This window comes from Halichoerus grypus, chromosome 10 (genome assembly GCF_964656455.1).
Source record: "Halichoerus grypus chromosome 10, mHalGry1.hap1.1, whole genome shotgun sequence".
Lineage (NCBI taxonomy): Eukaryota > Metazoa > Chordata > Mammalia > Carnivora > Phocidae > Halichoerus > Halichoerus grypus.
The window spans coordinates 109,893,943-109,913,556 of NC_135721.1; the positions used below are offsets into that span (position 1 = coordinate 109,893,943).

The window sequence follows — 19,614 nt, forward strand, 5'->3', positions numbered from 1 at the left end:
ATCTGGTCTAAACTATCAATAGTTCTAAGGTTAAGGAACCCTGGTCTACTGTATGTGAAAATTTTTCTGTGGTAAAATCCTTAACAATGTTTATCCTTATAGATTGACTAGATTTTCTTTTTATTAGGAAGTGCAGAAGGAGCAGGCTGCAATTATAACTTCCATTAAATTTCTTTCAATATCAAATTTAGTTTCAGAGTTTGATTTTTAAAAATGCTTCTTTATGCGAGGCACCTGGATCAGTTAAGCGTCTGCATTTGGCTCAGGTCATGATCCCAGCATCCTGGGATCAAGCCCTGCATCAGGCTTCCTGCTCAGTGGGGAGCCTGCTTCTCCCTTTCCCTCTGCCCCTTCCCCTGCTTGTGCTCTCTCTCTCAAGTAAATAAAATCTTTTTTTTAAAAAATGCTTCTTGGGGTGCCTGGGTGGCTCAATCTTTAAGCGTCTGCCTTCAGCTCAGGTCACGATCCCAGGGTCGTGGGATCGAGCCCCACATCGGGCTCCCTGCTCAGCGGGAAGCCTGCTTCTCCCTCTCCCACTCCCCCTGCTTGTGTTCCCTCTCTCGCTATGTCTCTCTCTGTCAGATAAATAAATAAAATCTTTTAAAAAATAAAATTAAATAAATAAATAAATAAATAATGCTTCTTTATGCTATACAACGTCTACTGGTTTGAAAGAATTCATCTTGGGGTGCCTGGGTGGCTTAGTCGGTTAAGAGTCAGACTCTTGATCTCAGCTCAGGTCTTGATCTCAGGGTTGTGAGTTTGAGCCCTGCATTGGGCTCCATGCTGGGTGTGGAGCCTACTTTAAAAAGAATTCATCTTGGCAGTCACTTAGAATTATAAAAAGACAGATGCTCATACCAGCCACAGATTTCACTGCAGCCAAAGTTGCTAAGGATATTGTAGTACTGAAATTAAGGAAATAGTTTAAACCTCCAAAGGTGTGGGGTTTTTTTTGCTTATCATTGTCTTTATCCTGCCATCTGGCACAATGGGTGCTTATGAAATGAGCATTTTCTTTAACTGAATTAATAAATCATTAATGAATTAAAAATGAATTAGTAAATTCATTTTTTAAATCCAAGTAGTTGGTAAACTGAGATCACTGGATTTATACATCTACATTTTGATCTGTATATGAGAGGAAAAGAGGCCAACACGAAGGATTTTTTTTTTTTTTTTTAAGATTTTTTATTTTATTTATTTGACAGAGAGAGAGAGAGACAGCTAGAGAGGGAACACAAGCAGGGGGAGTGGGAGAGGGAGAAGCAGGCTCCCGGCCGAGCAGGGAGCCCGATGCGGGGCTCCATCCCAGGACCCTGGGATCATGACCTGAGCCGAAGGCAGACGCTTAACGACTGAGCCACCCAGGCGCCCCACGAAGGATTTATTTTTTAAAAAAAACTTAAAATAGTTTACATATTCATCCAATTTTCTTACACTTTCATCTTTTACTGTTAATTTTGTTCAGAGCAATGACATCAGAGTCCTATGAGATTCTGAGAATGCTTAATTAGGCTTAGTAGTTGTTGCATTATTTCTTTTACTGGATCCTAATTCTTTGTGGAGTTTTACATATTAGTGTAGAACATAAACTGGAAGCCTCCCTCAGGCTCTCCATGTGACTTCAAACTCTCATTCCTCAGCAGGCAATCTACAAGTGATTCAGGGCAAGGCTCTTAGAGGGCCTGTATGAAGAAGACCAACAGGATGAGAGGTGATCCCTGTCCCATCCCTTGCCACCTTGTGATTCTAGTGCTTAACTGAGAGTCAGCAGTGAATAGGCTGCTCTATACTGTGTTGCCTAGAACACCTGGGTCTGACCAGGTGTGGGGCATAGAGTGATTTTTGAAAAACCAAAGGTCAGCATCATGGAGCTTTATTTCAAGAGGCCACCCAGTGGTGTGGTCAGCTGCAGTCTGTATTCATCGGGCTTAGGTTTTTGTAGAATATGGGCTGTCACTGTGTTACTGTGTTGGCATTGCCCTAAACCTGCTGTTTTAGATGCTCCCTGCCGCCATGCTCCTCTCACTTCCAGCCACCTCCTCCATCAACTTCCCTAGCATCATCTTGTTAGAGAGATGCCTGAGATTGTTCTGCTTTCTGAGGAGCCATTCAGTGGAGCTCTGCTCTTTTTCTGGAAGTATGACTGCTTTCTTTCTCAGTCTTCAAACTGCTTTAATATTCCTGCCCTGTTTCATGGCTCTTGTTACCTTACCTAGGTTTATTTGCATCCTTGGGATTGTTTTATTTATTTGACCCACCAACATCCATGGTTCTTCCTTAAGTCTGTGAGCTGCTGATCTATTTATAGAAGCCTTGTCCACTTGCCTCTGCTTCCTTCCTCACAGCCTTTCCTGTGTACAGAGTTCACCCCCTACATAGTAACCCTTCCCAGAGCTGAACAGTGATGTCCTCAGGCCCATGGTTGCCTTGAGTCAACAGCCAAGAGCTTTAGACATTGATGTCTGCAGAAGAACCGTCACTGGCTATATTTGATATTTCCTGCCTCGGTGGCTTTAGGCTATGGAGTTTCCATTTGGTATTTATCTCTGTAGCAAAGGACACAGCTAAGTCTGGTACCACAGATTTAACGGTGTTGAACTTTGCCAAGCAGAACATCATGAAAGCTGTTCTTTTGACTTATTCTGGGCAAGTATTGTTGTAACCAGAGGGCCACAGTGGTGGGAGCATTGCATGGGAACTAGAAAATCCTTGCTGCCCACACGTGAGTGTTACACAGTCCCTTTGAGGCATATTGCCTAGTTATAAAGAACTTTCAGTTTAGAGTTTTGTTACATTGTCTCTGAAATAGCTTTAATGGTATTATTCATTACCTGTGCAGAAAATGTGTAAAGGAAATGACTTTGACAATGTTGTGATTTAATTTTGTTTTCCTTACAGATGTAATTATATTGATTAAATCAGATAGTGTCCATCTGTACTGTAATCCTATAAACTATCGCTATCTCTTACCCTTTGTGGCACATTGGAGAAATCTGCATTTCCACTGCATGACTGAAAATGAGGTAAGGAGAGAAGATAGAATAGGCACTTAGAGACATTCTAAGGATACTCTTTCAGAAAAGTATAGATCTAGAACAGGAGGCCCCTTAAAAAAAACAAATTGCAGTATGTCATTACACAAAAAAAGCTATTTGTTTTAGTGGAACTTTTCATAATTCATTATGAGGCTACCTTATAGATAAATTGTTTACCTGACAGACAAAAGGGACTCTTCAAATTGGGACCTAGTCGTAGGCTTGTGACCCTAGCTTCCTGTCCTGCTTTTTTATCACCAGCCTGCACCCATTCTCTTGGGGGATGAGTGCAATGGACTGCCTCAGGAGAATTTGATAAGCTTTTGTAACATTTCCATGTTTGGATTTTTTGGTATTTGTTTCCTTTTGGGTTCTTTTCAAGGGTTTGGCTGGAAATCAAATTGGGATTTGAGATTTAGGGTTTCATGGAAATGGTGACCTAATACGGGTAAAAAACCCTTCTTTCTTTTCTTTTTTTTAAGTTAAAGGTGTTTACTATAAAATCTAAGCAATCACTAAAATAACATAACAGACTTATAATCCAACAAAAAAAAATAGAATCGTAAAAAATACTGATGTATAGTTGACTCTTGAACAACATGGGAAGAACCCTTCTTTCCATGTGAGCTTTTGGGGAATTTTTGAGGCAGGTTTTATCTCTTGCATTCAGGTATCTGACCAGCAAACACAAAAAGTTGGCTTTGGAAACACCCTCTTGGGTGCAGTCCTCTATAAATGTCATTTGAGATAACTCTGATAAAATACCAAGAAAATAGGGGATTTTGCATGATGTCTCCTCAGAGCCTGTTTTCCTCTCAATTTCCCTCTTCAGTATGAAGATGAGGAAGCTGCAGAAGAATTTAAAATTGCCAGCTTTGTGGACATGGTTCGAGACTGTAGTAGAATTGGCATTCCTTACAGCTCCCAAGGTGGGTATCTGACAGCAAGCCATATTAGAACCTTGCTTGGATGATGTGTGAACCCAGCGTTTCTGCTGCTCCTTCCATTGGAGGCATTTAGCTGGGAAACCCATTGATTTATTTTCACTAAAGGCAGAGAATCAAGCAGAATGAAATTTGGGGATTTTTCTGTGCAAGCTGGTACTCATAACTGAAATTTCTATAACAACACAGCAGGCCATCTAGTCAGATAGAAAAACTGATAAGGGATTTACCACAGTTGCCATCTAGCTGTGCCACTTATTTGTATGGAGAGTATAGCTGTGCAGCCTCTTGGTAATCAGAAATAGTAATTCAGGCAGCTGTTAAAAATATGCTGACAGTGAGGCTCAAAAATGATGTGTAAAAATAAAGGAAAACAATCCACAAGTTTAGCCGTGGTTATATCTTATTTTTAAAAAACTTTGCGCATTAGAACTATTGCTATACGAAAGGAAAATTTTTGATTTGGTAATTTTCCCTTGAGGAAGTTGATTGGCTATGTTTCTTAAGGGGGAAGAGCCAAGTTTGGGTCTGTTAATAATTATATCCGCTAAGTGATGCAAGTCAGATGTAATAGGCCACTATTTATTTACTAACTTACTTGCTCACTTAGGAAACCAGAATGTGAAAGTATACTATAGAGAAATCTGAATTTATGTAACTTGTTATGGTTTGAATTTTCTTTGACTTTCATTTTGTATTTCTAGTTTTAATATCTAACTATTTTATCTGTTTTACTTTTATTTTGCTAAATGTGGCCATGGTGAATTTGAGAGAGATGATGCCTGTCTAACCACATTAGATCAGGTTTAGACTGTTATATCCAGGATGGTATTTGATACATGTTGTTTTATTTGATTCCTCTAGGTCACTTGCAGATATTTGATATGTTTGTAGTAGAGAAATGGCCAATTGTACAGGCCTTTGCACTTGAGGGCATTGGAGGGGATGGATTTTTTACCATGAAATACGAGGTATGTGTGAAAAGCAGTATGCCCGGCTTTTGTCTGCCACTTGCTGTCTTTATGAAGGGCCCCCACAGTGTGAGTGTGCATCATTATAACACTCTGAAAAGCTAGCAGTGATCTCTCAAGAGCATGGAGCAAGTTAAAAAACTTGAAATGTAAAATAGATGCTGTGCAAAGCTAGTCCCTAAACTAAACTCCTGTGTCCTTTCTTCTAGGAGTTTCTCTCTTTTCCCCATTCTGAGTCCATTGTTCTTCCAGTCTACTCCTGTAGCACCCTAAGCTGATTCCTCTTACAGCTTTCTTTGTCCTGTGTCACACATTTTTCACACACCCCTACTCATGTACCCACCCACCCTTGGTCTCTGGATCGGAAGCTTCTTGAGAACAAAAACAGTCTTTTCATTGTTGTTGTTTGTATCTTAGAAATTCATATAATTTGAGAACTATTCAAGAGCAGTGAAAAGGACAGTACAGAATTTTGTATAAGTACAGCATACTAGAGGAATAAAAGGGTTATCTTTTGTGTTACAGACAGTATCTTTTATTTCAGTATTCCTTCTATCTAGGAGATGACTCATAAATATTTGTTAAGTGAATTAATGAATGAGTCTGGGAGAGGGGGTCACCCAGAGTGCATATTAAGGAGGATGGCCTGGTAGGTTAGCAGCATCACCATAGGCATCTCCCAATGAGATGACCTGCCCCCAGCACAGAAACAGGGAATGAACATTGACATGCTCAAAATGGGAACATACTATTAGGCATAGAGTAGGAAGCATGGCCCAGGGCTAATTACTATCCCTCCTTCCAAGAAGTAGCAGTGTCCCTAGGAAGTAAATGGATTCTGGCCTGGTAAACCCTGTAATGTGGAAGGAACATGGGATGTAGGGTTGAAGAGAAGCACACCACTTGGTCTCCACTTTTCCTGCTCCAAAACTATAGTATTCTCACATTGACTATAAGTAGCAGAACTTCAGCAAGACTGTGGGAGCTGCCCCTGCTAGGAAGTAATGCTCTCTTATTTATTTATTTATTTATTTATTTATTTATTTATTTATTTAAGAGAGAGAGAGAGTAAGCGAGCACCAGTGGTGTGGGAGGAGACTCCCTGCTGAATGTGGAGTCTGACGCAGGGTTCCATCTTACCACCCATGAGATCACAACCCGAGCCAAAACCAAGAATCAGGCATTCAACCAACTGAGCCACCCAGGCGCCTCAGTGCTCTCTAATTTAGAAGAATAGGGGCATAGGGCGCCTGGGTGGCTCAGTCAGTTAAGCATTCGACTCTTGATCTCAGCGCAGGTCTTGATCTCAGGGTCTTGAGTTCAAGCCCCACATTGGGCACCACACTAGGCTCTGTGCTAGGTGTGGAGACTACTTAAAAAAAGGGGGGGGGGCGCCTGGGTGGCTCAGTCGGTTAAGCATCTGCCTTCGGCTCAGGTCAAGATCCCAGGGTCCTGGCATCAAGCCCCACGTTGGGCTTCCTGCTCAGTGAGGAGCCTGCTTCTCACTCTCCCTCTGTCTGCCACTCTCTCTCTCTGTCAAATAAATAAATAAAATCTTAAAAAAAAAAAAAAAAAAAGAGGCAATACACTTAGGAGGCTGCAGGGTTCATACAAACCAAATGAGGCAGGCCTTCTGACTCCTGCCTTAAGGTGCATTACACCGTGCAGACACATCCAAAAGGAACAAAATGCCCTTCCTTTCTTTAAGTAGGCTCCACACCTAGAGTAGGGCTTGAACTTACAACCCTAAGGTCAAGAACCGCATGCTCTACTGACTGAGCTAGCCAGGTGCCCCAATAAAGTGCCTTCCAAAAAACCTTTACAAGATGATGTGGATCTTTCCTGTAGGGTGGTGTTTAATGGGGTGGAGTGGGCAATAAGGAGGAAACTGCACACATAATATAGTGAGGCTACTATAAGTCTTCTCTCAAGATCCCTTTCTCTAGATCCTGCCTTTCTTTGTAGCTGCTAATTGTCCTTCTCTCAAATGCTTTCCTTTTGTCTCCCTCTCATTCTCCCCCCACCTCCATTCCCTTCCTTACCAGCCTTTAGGGTATGGAACAGTACTCCACTCTGAGTCACACACCAGAGGCCTGATAACTGCCTGAGCCAGAAAGACTCTTGAGTCTTTTGAAGGAGAACTACAGACACTTAAAATTTAATTTTTAAAAATTCTGTCTTATTGTATGTCTATACCCAGAAGAAAGTCATTAACCCACAGGAGGCTTTGTCCCAGATGTACTAGGTGCCAGCATGAGAAAGGAAGCCAGACCCACATAAGCTTTTACTTGGCATTTAGACTGGGCCAAACTGAATTACGGGTATAGAGAACTCTTCCTGGGAAGCAGCATAGGGAAGTTCCTCTGATAGGGCTTTCCCTGCCTCCAGCTTCCTCCTTCTTAACTCTCCGGCTGCTGGAACTGTCACCTAGTAATGTAAATTTACATCAACTAGCTCCTCAAGGAGAGAATTCTAGTAGCAAACTTCTGAATAATGAGAGTAACCATAGAGCAAGCATTCATTTACCTTTTTATGGACAAACATAAGATCTTCATATTGAAAGGTGGAATAAGACTTAGGAAAAGATTCAACAAAACATAAGAAAGAAACAGCATGCTTTTTAAAAAGATTTTCTCCAGGAAATAGAATAAAAAATGAGAAAAATGTCTCTTTTGTACCTTTTAAGAATGGATTTTGTAAAAAGAGAAATAAGAAATGGTAGGTAGAGCACACAAAATTAAAAAGGGAGATAGATGACATAAGGAAATATTATGTCTCAAAATTATTAGTAAAATTAAAGTTTGCATTTAAAATTAGAAATCAGATTCAGTACCTTCAAAAAATCAAATCAGTTGATGCTTGAAAAGCTGTTCCAGAATACAGAGGAAGGAGCCAAATATATTAACTCAGTCTTTTGGAATTCAGAATATAAGGGAGTAGAGAACCTGAATAACTGCCTCTTACCTGTCTGCTCTCCCTAAAAAAACTTTCTAGTAGTTGACAAGCTCTGCTGAGAGCATAAAACTTCCAATTAGCCTTTCCATTTGGAAGTAAAAACAAGCAACCAAGGATCACCAGACATTTGATTAAATACCTGTAACTTGAAAGGAAAATATCGAGATTAAAAAAAAAAAAAAGATGGATTGGATAAGACCCAAAGGTAATTAAGATATAGAGCAAAACTTAAAGCACAAAACTCTCATTAGGATGCCCAGACAAGTAAGATTTGGTGACCATAGAACAAGTGTTATGTGGTGATAAATTAACATAAAGAAAATAAGAGCTCAAAATAAAATAAAAATAACTAAAAAAAAGAAAATAAGAGCTCTGGGAAATTATGATTGATGAAATTAATAGAGGGTTTGGGAGGTAAAGTTAGGAAATTCTCTAAAAATATAAAATTAAAAAATCAAGGAGATAGAAAATATGAGAAAACAGTTAAAAGACATAGAGAACTGATCCAAGACATCTGATATCCAACAAGTAAGAGTTACAGAAAGATAGAGCAGAGATATCAGAAGGGAGGAAATTTTTTAAAAAGAATAAACATTTTCAGTGATAAAAAGAATAAAAATTTTTAAATTAAATGACTTAGCAAGTATAAATGGGAAGGAAAAAGCCTTAAGTCTATCTATGCCTTTTTTGAACAATAAGGATAAAAGGGTATCACATTTCTTCCAGGAAGAAAAAAATAAGTCACCTACATAAGACAGTAGGAACCAGATTTCTCTCCTTCCCAAAACAACTCAACCTAGCCAAACCAAAAGAACAAACAAAAAACAAAATATGTGAAGCAATGGTTTTCAAGACAATAGACATCAGACAATGAAAAATATTGATTCCCTGAGAGAAATAGACAAGGTCAGCTGTATGATTGCACTAGTTTACTACTTTGAGAAAATTTCCAGGCCCGGGGGGGGGGGGGTTCCCCAGGTGAATCCCAGTGTATTTCCTAAGTTGAGAAGATACAGTAGAGAGTCTGGTGAGAGCAGGGCAGCTAGAGTACCAAAAAGAAAAGTGCCCAGAGAGAACTCCAAAGATCTGCCAAGATTCCCCTACCCTCCCCCCATCCCAGGTATTCAAAAGAGTATCAGTGCATTCATGTGTCAGGTAACTACCAAGGGCAGAGTTAAAAAAAAAAAAAACAACTGAAAAGTAATCAAGAACAGTGCCTGATACATGCTAAGGGCTGGGAACAGTACCTGTTCCCACCAGTTAGACTGAAAAAACACATAATTCAAAGGGCGTTGAGTAGAGCCCTCAGAAGGGTATTCAAAAGATGTACCAAAGTTTCTGTAAAGATAGCTTCCTTGAATGGGACTGCATTTATTAATATGTATTGGTTCTAATATAATTGATAAAATTTTGATTTATTCTAATCACTGAGTTTTCACCAAAATAGTCATTTATGATACTTTTGGTTGTCACAGTGATATTAACTCATTTATTTATATGTTTTTATCCTTATGTTGCAGTTGCAGGATGTGAGTTTGAGTCTATGGAATGTCTACAGCAAGATGGATCCTATGTCTCTGGAGAGTTTGCTTTCAGAAGTAAGAAGCCAAATTGTATTTAACGTATAAATATTAGAGCCAGCTCAGTTATCCACTAACGGTATTTAACTTGAAGAAATGCAAGATATATTTTTGTTTGAACAGTTTCTTCCCTGATTGTTATCTTGAACTCCTCGGGGGTAGAAGGAGACCTGGAAAAGTGATAGTGCCTCTTTCGCTCTGAGGAAACCTCACCAGAGGCGAGACCAAGGCTGCCTACCAGGGTTGACGTTTCCACCTAAAAACATTCTCTCTGTTGGGCTGGACTTCAGGAAAACAATACAGACGCTGTCTTTTTGCACTCTTTCCCTGAGATGAAATGATTAAAAAGATGGGGTTTGGCTTAAAAGAATCAAGAATTAGAGCAGAGGTTGGCAAACATAGGCTTTGTATGCCGTCCGTCTCTGTTAGAACTATGTTAGAACTACTCAGCGGTACCATTGTAGCCTGAGAGCAACCGTGGACAATGCTTAAATGGATGGGTGTGTCTGTATGTTCCAAGGAAACTTTATTTACAAAAATATGTGGCCTGCCCACAAGCCATAACTTGTTGACTGCTGGATTAGAGGGTCAGGCATTAATATCTGAACTTGGAAGAAAGTATAAAGTTGGGTGGAACAATTTCCAGTGAGGAGCAACAGATAAAACTGAGGCTACAGGAACAGATGCTGTGATTAAGCAGCTCAGCAGTGTCTCTCAGTGGCCATGACTAGATATGCATGGAAAAAGAATAGTGTGTAGTCTTTTAATTAAGTTAGTTACGATATTAAAACCCAACAAAAGTAACAAAAATGGAAACTACAGACCAGTCTCACTTGGCAATGTTACTGCCTGTATTTTTTTTTTTTTAAGATTTATTTATTTATTTATTTATTTGAGAGAGTGGAAGTGAGAAACAGAGCACCAGTGGAGGGGAAGAGGGGCAGAGGGAGAGGGAGAAGCAGACTCCTCACTGAGTAGGGAGCCCAATACGGGGCTTGATCCCAGGACCCTGGGATCATGATCTGAGCTGAAGGCTGATGCTTAACCGACTGAGCCACCCAGGCGCCCCTTTAGTGCCTGTATTTTAAGTAAAATATTAGCAAGTAGAATCCAGTATCATTTTAGAATATTCTCTGATGAAGTAGAGCTTAATAAGGGTGCAATATTTAGTTTAGTATAAAGAAATCTATTAATGTAATCGCTGCACTAATTTTTCTCCTTGGGACCATTTGTGATGACTCCATAGATGCCTAAAAGGCATTTGATAAAATTGAACATCCATTCTGTTTAAACATTTCTAATTAGATAGGAATACAAAAGAAAACTAAACCCTGAACTTTTTGTACTTTGCAAAAACCTAATCATCATCATTATTAATCCATGGCTAATCTAATTATGGAAAAAAGTGAACATGCAGAAATTTATAGCATAAGAATGCAAAAATGATAAAGAAAATTTAACCACAAAGAAAGAAGAGAGATTAAGTAGTTTAGGAGTTTCTACAAGTGTCTAAGACCCATACCCCACTTGCATGCAGTCCCCTGAATGTGAGGATGCTATACGTCACACATGGAGGCTAAACAGAACACTGTATTTTTAAGAACATTGCAAGCATCTCTGGAGTCAGTTAAGAGGGACCACTCAGAAGGACATTTTTAATTGCACCTCAGCCAACAACGACATCTTATAGCTGAAGAAGCAATAGTGGTAATCACCATGGGCTGTAGACCAGGCTCTTCCTCGTTTTCTGACTTCCCATGAGCAAAATCGACTGAAGTTCAGTCCCTACCCTCAAAATATTTTAATTCAGTGATTAACAAATGCACAGATGCGGTGAGACCTAGACCCAGATCAATTACAGATCAGAATTACTTAGATCCCTACTTTAATGGCCTGATAAAAGAAAGGGTACACTTTTCTAGAGGTAAATATTATGTACTTCAGTTTTTCAGTAAAAACTTTAATAACAAAATGTCTGGCATATGATTAAAAAAATTAGTAGAAGATATGAAGCAAGAAAATTTTGTTAAGAAACAGTCAAGGGGCACATGGGTGGCTCAGTCATTAAGCGTCTGCCTTCAGCTCAGATCATGATCTCAGGGTCCTAGGATCGAGCCCCGCATCGGGCTCCCTGCTCTGCGGGAAGCCTGCTTCTCCCTCTCCCACTCCCCCTGCCTGTGTTCCCTCTCTTGCTGTGTCTGTCTCTGTCAAATAAATAAATAAAATCTTTAAAAAAGAAAGAAAAAAGAAACAGTCAATAGGGAGGCACCTTGCTGGCATAGTTGGTAGAGCTTGCAGCTCTTGATCTCGGGGTTGTGAGTTCAAGCCCCACATTGAGTGTAGAGATTACTTACAAATAAAGTCTCAAAAGAAACAGTCAAGAGGATTAGATCCAGATATTGGAATTAACTAATGGAAAACTTCAAATAACTAATAAAAATGCTAAAGAATTTCAGCTGAGACCTGAAAACTATAAAAAGAACCAAATGGAAATGTTAGAAATGAAAAATACTATGCCTAAAATGAAAAATTTATTAGATTGTCTTAACAGCAGGTTAGATACAAATGAAGAGAAGTTCTGTGAACTTGAAGATAGGTCAAAGGAAGTTTCTAAACTGAAGGACCAAGAAAAAAAGACCAAGGGGAATAAAACAGAGCATCAAGTATCTGCCAAACAATGTCAAATGATCTAACAGAGTATAGTTGGAGTCCCAGAAGGAAAGTAGAGAGAAAATGCAGTAGGAAATCTGAGTTGGTAACGTCCAAGAACTTTCCAAGCTGATGAAATAAATCAATCCACAAATCCATGAAGCTCATTGAACCCCACATAGGATAAAAATTACTATAAACTTGTATAAAAATGACCATAAATTTATGCAGGGATCTCTTGCGGTGAGACTACAAATGTTCTTAATAAAATTCGAATCCAACAACCAAAAGTATTTAAAATGCAATTCTAGTCTTTATTTGTATCTCTAGAAAAATTACTGAAAAGCCAGCAATTTATACCTGTATTACTTTTTAAAAATCTGCCTTATTTTCTTCTCCCTTCTCTGAGCTGTTTCATAGCCTCCAAACTTCTCTAAAACCCTCTTTTCTGTCCACCATCCAAATACTTTTTCTGCTCACATCTCTTTCCCCTTTGCCAAGACTTGTAATCTTAAGCCAAAATTGACATCTAGGCTTTAATTCCCACTGGCCAATCACTGCTGGTGGCTCTTTGATGGCCAGAGAACCTACAGCTCCATGCTTCCTGCTCAGATCTCATGGAGGGAGAGTGCAGACTCCTCTCAGAAGTATATATTTTTGTTTTATTGATAATTTTTTCCATGAACTACCTATAGATGAACTGCACCCATACTCACAGATACACTAAACTACAAGGAGGTGCTACTTTTTCATCTACTAAAATGCTAGAAATTTGTTAAAGCCTGAGAGTAGAGTTGCCAGTTGCCAAAGAGTAAGAGTGAGACCTTCAGTGGAATAGGTGAAATGCCTGTCTGGAGGGAACATTTGGCATCCCTGTCCAGCAATTTCAGTCTAGTAATTTATCTCAAGAAAATAATTAAAGATGCCAGTGAAGGATGTTCACTGAAGAATTGTTTATAAAAACTGTTAATAAAAACTGAAGACAAAGTGAATGTCCAACAGTAGGAATTAGATTAAATAAATATATTTGGTGGCCCATTATACTGTCATTTAAAATCATGTTTTAGAATTGGATTTGATATAGAAGTTCAAAATATGTTTGGCAAAGTAAAAGGTATTATTTCCATCTTTGTAAAACAATTTGTGTTTCTATGTCTTAGAAACTCCAGTGATAGTCTTTTTTTTTTTTTTTTAAGATTTTTATTTATTTGACAGACAGCGAGAGAGGGAACACAAGCAGGGGGAGTGGGAGAGGGAGAAGCAGGCTTCCCACTGAGCGGGGAGCCCAGTGCGGGGCTTGATCCCAGGACCCTGGGGTCATGACCTGAGCCGAAGGCAGATGCTTAACGACTGAGCCACCCAGGCACCCCTCCAGTGGTAATCTTATTGGTCATTTATTTTATTTTATTTTCATTTTCCCATTTTTATTGCATTATATAATTCTTAAAAATACTTTTAAATACTGAAATTGATCCTTTTTCTACCCTTGTCAGTCAGTATAGTGCCTTTGGGGCTTTTTGCTTGTTTGTTTTTTGAGAGAGAGAGGGCACAAGTGGGGGTTAGGGGGAGAGGGAGAGGGAGAGAATCTTAAGCAGGCTCCACGCTCAGCGCAGAGCCTGATACAGGGCTTGATCTCACAACCCTGAAATCATGACCTGAGCCGAAATCAAGAATCAGATGCTCAACCAACTGAGCTACCCAGGCACCCCTGCTTGTTGGTTTCTTCAACAAATGCGTAGTTCTTGATCCCTGCTATTTCTTGGATACTGTGCTTATACTAAAGTCACAGAAATAGGTAGACCTGGCCCCCAGTCATACTGTTTAATGGGCTTTTAGACCAGTAATAGCGGTATACTTTAGTAACTGCTATATATAGTTGCAGTGAAACATAGAAGGTAAGGAAAATAACTCTGCCTGGAATTGCTCAGGATTGCTTCCCAAAGGAGTCATGTGTGGTGATCAGAGATTTTCCAGAAGAGGAGGGGATATGAACATTCCAGCCACAGGGAAGGAACCTGTCTGAAAGCCCCAGAAATACACAGAAAGCCCCAGAATCATCTCCTTTTGAACATTGAGAGCAACTGCTCAAACATAACTGCTTTCCCCTTGCCTAGTCCTTAAGCCAACTCAACTTGCCTGTAGTGCCATGGATATGGACTTTGAGCCACCAGAGAGCTGGATACCAGCCTAGGGCCAAGAATTCTGTCTAAAGTTCAGTATCCTTCCCTACCAGCCAAGAACCAAGGCAGACTGGCATGGTTCTTGGGGTTTTCAGACCTTTGCTGCTTATCTGACCTTGATATCTGTCTGGGCTTGTCTTCTGGATTTGGCCTCAAAGAGTCTGTGCAGATAAACTTTCCCTTCTTCATCATCAGATGCAACTGACCAGTTCCACCTACATACACAGTATCTATTTCCACAAGTGCACCATTTGTATTAGGGAAAAGTTGGAGAATAGTGTGTCTGGTGGAAAAAGCACAGGCTCTGGGTATCTCTTACCTAGATATATTTCCACTTCTGCTGCTCTTTAGTATTCCATCCTCAAGCAGGTCGCTTTACTCTTCAGTACCTCAGTCTCCTTATCTATAAAGTGGGCATAGAGAAATGCAAGGATGTTAGGATGTTTTAAGACTGTGTATGTGTATATGTGTGTATTTATATGGACATTTCATATATAATGCTAGTTATTTTTAGTATGAGAATTCATCTCATCTTTCATTTCACTCATAGCATGGAACTGAAAGCAGTATTTAATGACTGATTCTACCTTATTCTGTAATTAGTACTGACACATCCTCAGGGAATTTTTTGGAATGGAATGCCCCATCTTTTTTCCTGTATTCCCCAAAACACACAGACTATCTTGGATCCTGGATCAGGGGCATTGATTGGACCCGATAGCAGCAGGTCAGGATCCCAAACTCAGAAGGTCTGGTTTACTGGGCCATGGCACAGAGGTGGTATGGCAGGGCAGTCTGACCCAGATAATTATAGATTACCAGTTACAAGTATGCACATATTTGTGTGTGTCTGTGTGTATAAGATACATCTGTAAAAATAGAATGAGAATATTTTCCAAAATGTTAATTGATTTTTGTTCTATATTTTCTGAGTTTTCTGTAGTGAATATGTATTACTTGTGCATCTGTTTTTAAAGAGTTTTTATTAAAGACTCAGAAAAGAGCATAAAACTAATATATAGCTTAATGAGTCATTATAAAGCAAAGCAACAGAGTCTTGCCACCCCAGAAGCAATCTGAGTGCTTTTTGCCAAACCCATCACCTCTTTCCTACTCCCCTGAGAATAACACTATCATGAATTCTATGGCAGTGACCCCCTTTCTTTGCAATTTTTTCATCAAAATTTACTTCCAAAAAAACCTAGTTTAACTTTGCCTGTGTGTGCGCGCACGTGTGTGTGTATGTAGGTTTCTTTTAGTCTATACGTTCCCCCTCCATCTCTTTGTCCCCACCCCTCACTATCTATTTATTAAGGAAACCAGATCATTCATCTTATAGTTGTCCTCATTGGGATTTGTTGATCTCATTCCTATCATGTAGTTTAACATTTTCCCCTGTGTTCTGTATTTTCTTACTATTGGTAGTTGAATCTAGAGTTTTAATCAGTGTTCTGATTGATTTTGGGAGGGAAAACTACTTCTGAGAGGGTGTACATATATCTAATTGATACTCTTTTTATTTTGTGAACATTGATATGCAACCCTTAGATCTTTAATTCATTAATTAGATTCTTTATTCACCATTGTAAAATGGTAGTATTCCAATTTTGTAATTCCTTTTTCATTTATATTCTCTAAAGAGAAATATTCAACTTACTATTTGGTTATGCAGTGGTAGAGTCCATGTGGGAAAAGCAAGATAATTGAACTCTTGCTTTTATATATCAATTTTAAAAGTAAAGTTGGTTCCCAGCCATTCTCCAAAAGTAACCAATTAGTTCTTTTTAATTTGTCTCATTCTGAACTCATAGATTTAAACATATTTGATGTTTCTGTCCATTGGAGCTATCATCTTTACTAATGTTCACATTGTTCCATCTTTGGGCGGTGGCTTACTTCAGGTTGCTCACAAATTGTTTTAACACAATCCTAATAGTCCTTGATAACTTCCTTGCCATATACTATGACAAGATATTCCTGGATTATCTTATACATCTCCTGTTCCAGATCTGGAATCAGTCATTTCTCTAGTAAGTTCTGGTTTCTTTGAGTGGGGAATGGTATTTCAACACAACAGTCTAGGTGCTAGGAATGCTCACTGGTATTGGTTTGGTCATTGTTTCTAGATCTTTTCAGTGGGTAGAGCTAGGAAATTCTCTGTGTGTTTGTCTCTCTCCATATGTGTGTGTGTGTGTGTATATATATATATATATATTCATACATATATGCCTGATTTTTTTATCCCACATTATATATAAAACATATGTAGAAAACAATATCAGCACTTTCACCTACATGATTACTGAAAATAATTTTAGATATGTATACACATACACATCTGTAACTATCTGTAAATAAAATACAGATCATCTGGGCAGCAAGCAGCAGAGCCATTAGTAAGAATGTTGTTTACACTAAGTATTCCCAACAGAAGTCCATTGTGCTTTACGCCTAGGGCCAGAAGTAGAGTCAGTACATGGGTAACACAGAGCCCATAGGTCTGGGTACTTGTGTATAGACTGGGAGAGAATGGAGGAGAGCATAGATCCAGCTAGTCAGTTTTAGTGCAGCAAACAGAATACCTGCTGTGAGCAAGGCACTAGGCCAGTGCCCAGCATACAAACACACTGTGTGAAATGGACAGTAAAGATAACTTATCTGAGTACAGATTATCAGCAACTTCAAAATGAAACAGAGGGATGCCTGGGTGGCTCAGTGAGGCGTCTGCCTTGTGCTCAGGTCATGATCTCAGGGTCCTGGGATCGAGTCCCACATCGGGCTCCTTGCTCAGCAGGGAGCTTGCTTCTCCCTCTGCCTGCCGCTCCTCCTGCTTGTGCTCTCTCTCTCTCTGACAAATAAAATCTTTAAAAATAAATAAATAAGGGACGCCTGGGTGGCTCAGTCGTTAAGCGTCTGCCTTCAGCTTAGGTCATGGTCCCAGGGTCCTGGGATCAAGCCCCACATCGGGCTCCCTGCTCCGTGGGAAACCTGCTTCTCCCTCTCCCACTCCCCCTGCTTGTGTTCCCTCTCTTGCTGTCTCTCTCTGTCAAATAAAATCTTTAAAAAATAATAAAATAAATTAATTAAATAAATAAATAAGACAAAGATGTTATTTGAGTATCTTAAGCAACTCCTGTGTTTTGGTTAACTGATGTGTTTTGGTTAACTGATGATGTTTTAAAGGAAAGCCAGGAGCACAAAGCAATGTGTGGTGATTGGGAACAGGAATGAATTCAGAGAGGAGGCTGAAAAGCAGCTGGGATGGGGGAGGGAGAGAGGTTGCACAAAGAGGAGAGTCAACTGGGAAGGGCACAGAGTTCTACAATTCTCCCACTGCCACTAGGGGAGGGTGTGAGGGAGGAGAGGCTATGGGCCACCCGGGGCACCACCCAACTTCTAACTAAGGTCATCTGACTTGTCTTTAAACAAAGCTTCACTGATGTGACCACCTTTTGTCACTGGGTGTACCATCTTTTAGGTGCCTCATAAATAGGTCCCTCTCTCCAATAAAGATTGCTAACGTAAGGCACTAGGTAGACATTATTATCCTCTTTTTAAATAACTTTATTAGAATATAATTTATATACCATAAAATTTACCCATTTTAAGTGTACAATTCAGTAATTTTTAGTGAAATTTACAGTTGTACAACCATCACCACAATCGAATTTTAGAACATTTTCATCAACCCCCCAGATTCCCTTGTGTTAACTTGTAGTCAATCTCTATTCCTACCTGGCCTATTCAAACCACTAATCTACTTTCTGTCTCTATAGATTTGCCTTTTCTGGATATTTTATATAAATGAAGCATACACCAGGTAGTCATTTATATCTGGCCTCTTTCGCTTGTTTTTGAGGTTCATCTATGTGATGACGTGTATCTGTAGGTTTTTGAGGTTCATCTATGTGATAACATGTATTTGTAGTTTGCTATTAACTTTTAAAATATATTTAAATGGTCTGGTATTTTGATATCTGATGCAGTTTCATGATTCTGGTTTTCTAAAGTACCTCTCAGTATGACCAAATGCATTATCCTTTTCATTTTCTAGGATTTGATGGCTTTTGAACATCAGTGGACTAGCTTCTTTGCTAATTTTGATACAGAAATTCCTTTCCTGCTGGAACTTTCTGAATCTCAGGCGGGTGAGGTATGTAAGGAAAGGGTCAAAGAGAAAAAAATTGATTAACTTATTTATTGTTTCTGTTTTAGTTTTGTTAATTTTTTCAGAATACAAAACTACCAATCCTAATATGTTTTGGTTATTATTTTCTTAAGCTTTGTTGTGTGCTGTAAAGAAGTTTTTAGCCCACATGCCAACCTATGAACCTCTATAAAGAAGTTGTTTTTTGTTTTTCTGTGCCAGCTTCTATACAAGAAAGATACTCATTTTAGAGTGTGGTGATACCTCTGTCAGCAAGGAATTCTGGGCACTAGTTAATAGGCCTAGAAATAATTCTCCACATGTGAGTAGCACTCCTTTCCTCAGTCGAACCCCTAGGTAAGCTTTCTTTCCAGGTAAACAATGGTGAAGTTACTAGATTCAGTGTAAGACTCACTCCGTGAGTAAACTAAGGTATCTCAATCAAGAACCAGAGCATAGGACAGTCCCCAAAGTTAGTCAGCTGGGAGGATCAGAAGAGCAATCTTGAGCTTACACTTGAGTCTACCTTGGGCTTGCACTGCCAGTCCTCAGCTCTCCGGTGCTGCACTGACTCCTGACTTTGAAGTTGGTGTTGATCTTTGTTGTCATGCATTTCACCTTTACATGTTGTAAACCCTACTAATACATTGCTATTATTTTTGTTTGAGCAGTCAATTTCCTTTTTTAATTCTCTTTTTAATCTTGTTTTAATCCTTCTTAATCCTTTTTAAAAATAATTAAATAACTTTAAAAATTTTATGTATTTGCGCATGTAGTTACTGTTCTCGATGCTCTTCATTCCTTTGTGTAGATCCAGATTTCCATTTAGTGTGATTTCCTTCTCCCTGAAGAGTGTCCATTAATATTTTTCATGGTGCAAATCTTCTGATGATGAGTTCTTCCAGCTTTCATATGTCTGAAAAAATATCTTTATTTCACCTTCATTTTTGAAAGACATTTTTGCCATATATAGAATTCTTGATTGACAGTTTTTTCCTTTCAGTACCTGGAAGATGCTGTTCCACTGTCTTCTCCCTTGCATTGTTTGTGATGTTCTCCTATCTTTTTTTTTTTAAGATTTTATTTATTTATTTGACAGAGAGAGAGACAGTGAGAGAGGGAACACAAGCAGGGGGAGTGGGAGAGG

At 39.2% G+C, this 19,614-nt stretch overlaps 1 protein-coding gene across 3 annotated transcripts in view; it reads left to right on the plus strand.

Moving 5' to 3' along the window:
• The window catches only part of DNAAF9 (dynein axonemal assembly factor 9), a 132,499-nt gene that overhangs the window by 25,751 nt on the left and 87,134 nt on the right, over positions 1 to 19,614 (plus strand). For all 3 annotated transcript variants that reach the window (XR_013441971.1, XM_036093392.2, XM_036093393.2), the window contains exons 4-8: positions 2,905 to 3,029; positions 3,874 to 3,970; positions 4,850 to 4,956; positions 9,432 to 9,509; positions 18,375 to 18,473. Coding sequence is in view for 2 of the 3 variants with exons in the window: in XM_036093392.2 (XP_035949285.1) it covers positions 2,905 to 3,029; positions 3,874 to 3,970; positions 4,850 to 4,956; positions 9,432 to 9,509; positions 18,375 to 18,473 (506 nt within the window). In the remaining variant the exon portion in view is untranslated. The remainder of the gene's footprint in view (positions 1 to 2,904; positions 3,030 to 3,873; positions 3,971 to 4,849; positions 4,957 to 9,431; positions 9,510 to 18,374; positions 18,474 to 19,614) is intronic.